Source organism: Macrotis lagotis, chromosome 2 (assembly GCF_037893015.1).
Source record: "Macrotis lagotis isolate mMagLag1 chromosome 2, bilby.v1.9.chrom.fasta, whole genome shotgun sequence".
Taxonomy (NCBI): Eukaryota; Metazoa; Chordata; class Mammalia; order Peramelemorphia; family Peramelidae; genus Macrotis; species Macrotis lagotis.
In genome coordinates, this window is record NC_133659.1 from 158938416 (window position 1) to 158941976 (window position 3561).

The 3561-nt window shown below is 37.6% G+C and overlaps 1 protein-coding gene across 1 annotated transcript; it reads left to right on the forward strand.

The window, feature by feature from the left end:
- Positions 1 to 366: 366 nt before the first annotated feature.
- Positions 367 to 2715, forward strand: LOC141511236 (low affinity immunoglobulin gamma Fc region receptor III-A-like). The gene is made up of 3 exons (XM_074220476.1): positions 367 to 475; positions 1355 to 1375; positions 2158 to 2715. The coding sequence occupies exons 1-3, from the start codon at positions 421 to 423 to the stop codon at positions 2418 to 2420; spliced, it is 339 nt and encodes a 112-aa protein (XP_074076577.1). The 5' UTR covers positions 367 to 420; the 3' UTR covers positions 2421 to 2715.
- The last annotated feature ends 846 nt before the right edge of the window (positions 2716 to 3561 follow it).

Sequence of the window (3561 nt, forward strand, 5' to 3'; positions counted from 1 at the left end):
ATTAAGGTAGAGTCTGAAAGACTAAGAGTTAAGAACTAAAGAAAAAGGACTAGATGAGAAAATGAGGAAGAAGGAAGAATCAAAGATAATCCCAAGTTTTTGAATGTTGTGGATTCTGTAAATGGTGTTTCTTTTAATAGTCAAGGATCTATTCTGCCTGCTCCCTTCAGTCAAACTCTTGTCCAAAATGTAGTTTTGTGGAAAGTGAGGAAAGTGAAGAGAAGATGAATTTGTGAATGTGAACTGGATAATCATGTAATCTTATTGAATGACAATTCTGGAAATGGAAGAAAGCCAAGAAACTGCTGATAATTAATGAGATCTGAGAACCATACTTCCTCTTTTTTTCAAGAATTCTGGGTTACAGTTCCCTTCTCTTTTTTTCAGTCCCTGCAGACTACTGAGGTAGCTCATGCTCCTATGGAAGGTTTTGCATTCAGCTCCAAATTTCTTTGGGTAACACTACTACTTTGGGGTAAGTGAAAGGTTTTGAGAAATGTTGGGATGGAAGCAAGGAAATATAGAGATGGATTTTTTTTATTGATATAGATACCCCAGTAGGAGTGGTATTTTAGGGATCTTTTCTAAGGAGTTCTGATCTTTCCCTTTGCCTATGGGTTCTTATTTGGAGACTGGCAGAAGAAACAAGGGTGAAAACTGAGCTTAATGAAGGTCTGAACTCAAAAATCCAACAACTCTAATTCCTTATTGATTTAAGATGTCTCTTCCAAGTCAGAGTTGTGTGGAGGAGGAAGAGATTTCTATAAAGAGATGGCATTTTTTGATGCAAATCCCTGGAGAATATTGACCCTTTTAGAGGCTGAGGAATTCCAGGTGAGAGATTCTCACAGCTCTGACTTCTCAGGAATTGGAAGTTTTGGATACAACTGTGAGGAATCCCTAGAGCCAAAGATTTGACAAGAAGTGGTTCAATGTCAGTAGAGTAAAAGAAAGCTGGGTGTTGCTTTCATAACCTTGTCTTTTGGAAGGAGGTATTCAATACTTTCCTTAAATTAAAGTCTTCAATGAAAGCCCAGAGGTCTTATTTGAGTTGGATTGGCAGCTCTGATTAAGTGTGACTAGAGGAAGGAGAGAACATGGGAGCCCCAGCACTCAAATATTCATCAGTCCTGGAAGAGTTATGTAGGTACACACTAGTTCTGAAGATGACCCTGTACTTCTGACTGTGTAGGGTAGGGATGGGGCAGTTTGCTATAAAAAGGCACATTGGAACTTTTGTCCTCTAGAATTGTGCCTACTTCACCAGACACTCCAGTCCCTATCATGACAATAGCCTGACCTCTTGTACACCTATTTCCCTTGGAACTCAACATTACTCTCTGGTTTCTTACAGCTTCAAGTGGAAAGTCCACAGGTAAGTATTGCTGACATTCTCTCTTTGTCTCTTCTACCTCTTGCCTCTTATTTTATAATATTAACAATAACTTCCATTTCTATAATCCTTTAAGGCTTACAAAACATTTTTCTCACAATAATCCTACAAGATAGGTAGGACATGTATTGATATGCCCATCTTTACACTATGACACTGAGATCCAGAGAGCTTAAATGATTTGATTGCACTAGCACACTATCAGGATCTCACTATTTCTGAGTTTTTGTTTCTTCTACTCTCATATCCATGCTCACCCACTTGCTTGCCTCTTTTAGGTTAGTGTCACTGACTGATATAATCTCTCTCTTAAATTCTAGTTTATATTCACTACCTCTAAGAATGTAGTTTTAGACCTAGATAGGGCATCTAGTCCAAGTAATTCATTTTAAAAATGAGGAACTGCATCCCAGGGAGCATAAGGGACTTGACCATGTTGCACATGAAAGTTCCCTGCTGGTTTCTTCTTGTAATGATCTCTCTTATAACCCTGGCACTTCATATTGATGAATCCTTATCAGAAGTCTCACCTTTAAGCATTTTACCTGGATATGAATCTTTCCTTCCTCTATCAGATGAGTTCTAGGATGGCAAAGATTTTCCTATTTTTTCTTTCCCTTCAGTACCCAGGATATCAGAATCTCAAATGAAGGAAGGATTGTTTGACTGTCAGATGGTCTTTGGAATCATTTCTGAATTTTTGAATTAGAGCAACTTTATAAAGGTCCTTTCCTTTGCCTCTCTTTCTGCCCTTTGATCCATAGATGCTGTTTCAAGGGCTATAGCCTCCCTAAGTCCCTCATGGAGAGTTCTCAGTGGAACAAATGTGACTTTTTCCTGTGAAGACCCAAGCAACTCCAGTAGTAACGAGATCAAATGGTTTCACAATGGCTCCAGCATCTCATTCCGAACTTCCAGTTTCAGTATCATTGTTTCTGTTGGAAATAGTGGAGAATATCGATGTCAGACTAGTAATTCTACCCGAAGTGACCCTATATATCTTGGAGTCTACATAGGTAAGTGTTGAATCTAAGACCTGGGACAAGGGTCCAGAAGGGTAAGAATGAATAAAAAAAATTTAAGTGCTTAATGTTTCTTAGATTTATGTACACAAATTTAAAAACAAAAGCAAGATGGTCACTGTCCTACAGGAACTAATGTTCTTTATAGGAGAGTTACAGAATAGATACATAAGCTTGTAAAGTTGAAAAGTGCAGCATTAGTATAGGTGGAAAGGTATAAAGGTATTTAAGATAAACCAGTAATTAATATAATAGTGCCCAGGACTCTAGGGCACTAAGCAGATGTTAAACAATTTATGGATACACACACAAATGTACATATACTTGAATTTTTATGACCAATATATGAATATTGATATTTCAAATATTTGAATATAATTTAAATAGTGCATACTATATATATATACATATATATGTTTATATCTACCTATATATCTATCATCTATCTATCCTTTCTCTCATTCCTACATTCTATTTATTTCTTCCTATACTTTATTAAATAGTTCTACTAAGTGTTTCAGTTCTGGCCTTCCCCTTTCCCCATCTTCTTGTTCTCCCTCCTAGACAGTTCTCCACATCCATCCTCTTTTCTTTTTTGCAAGGTTTAGGACTGATTTGATTCATAGACCTCAACTGCTGTGGTAAGGATTCTCATTGAGACACTGGTAAGTCTGAAGATCGGTAGTCAATTTGCCTCAGTTATGCACAGATTGTAGGGTTGCTCTGGGACAGTTCAAGTTGTGTATAAAGGAGGCCATGGATGGTATTGGGGGTCAAAGCACCTGTAGTATGAATCTTGAGCTTTTGTACACACAAAAACACATACACACATATACACAAACATGGAATTAACTCCAAAAGTTGTCTAAAATTGCCACAACTTTAGGTGCCACAGGGTAATCCTAAGATCATAAGAAGGTTAGGAAAAGGTAGAAGGAAGGGAGAAGTTCCTCAGGTATGCACGCAGTCACAGACTGGTAAGTTGATCTTCAGAGCTTCTTTGTCCTATAACAATTTAGAATGAATTCTATTGCTTTTCTTTATCCTGTTATTTTTTTCTGCTTTTGAGGGTTCTTTGGTATAATGAAGAGAGAGCCACCCTCAGGATAACTATCTCTCACTCTGCCTTCCTCCCAAAATTCCCTT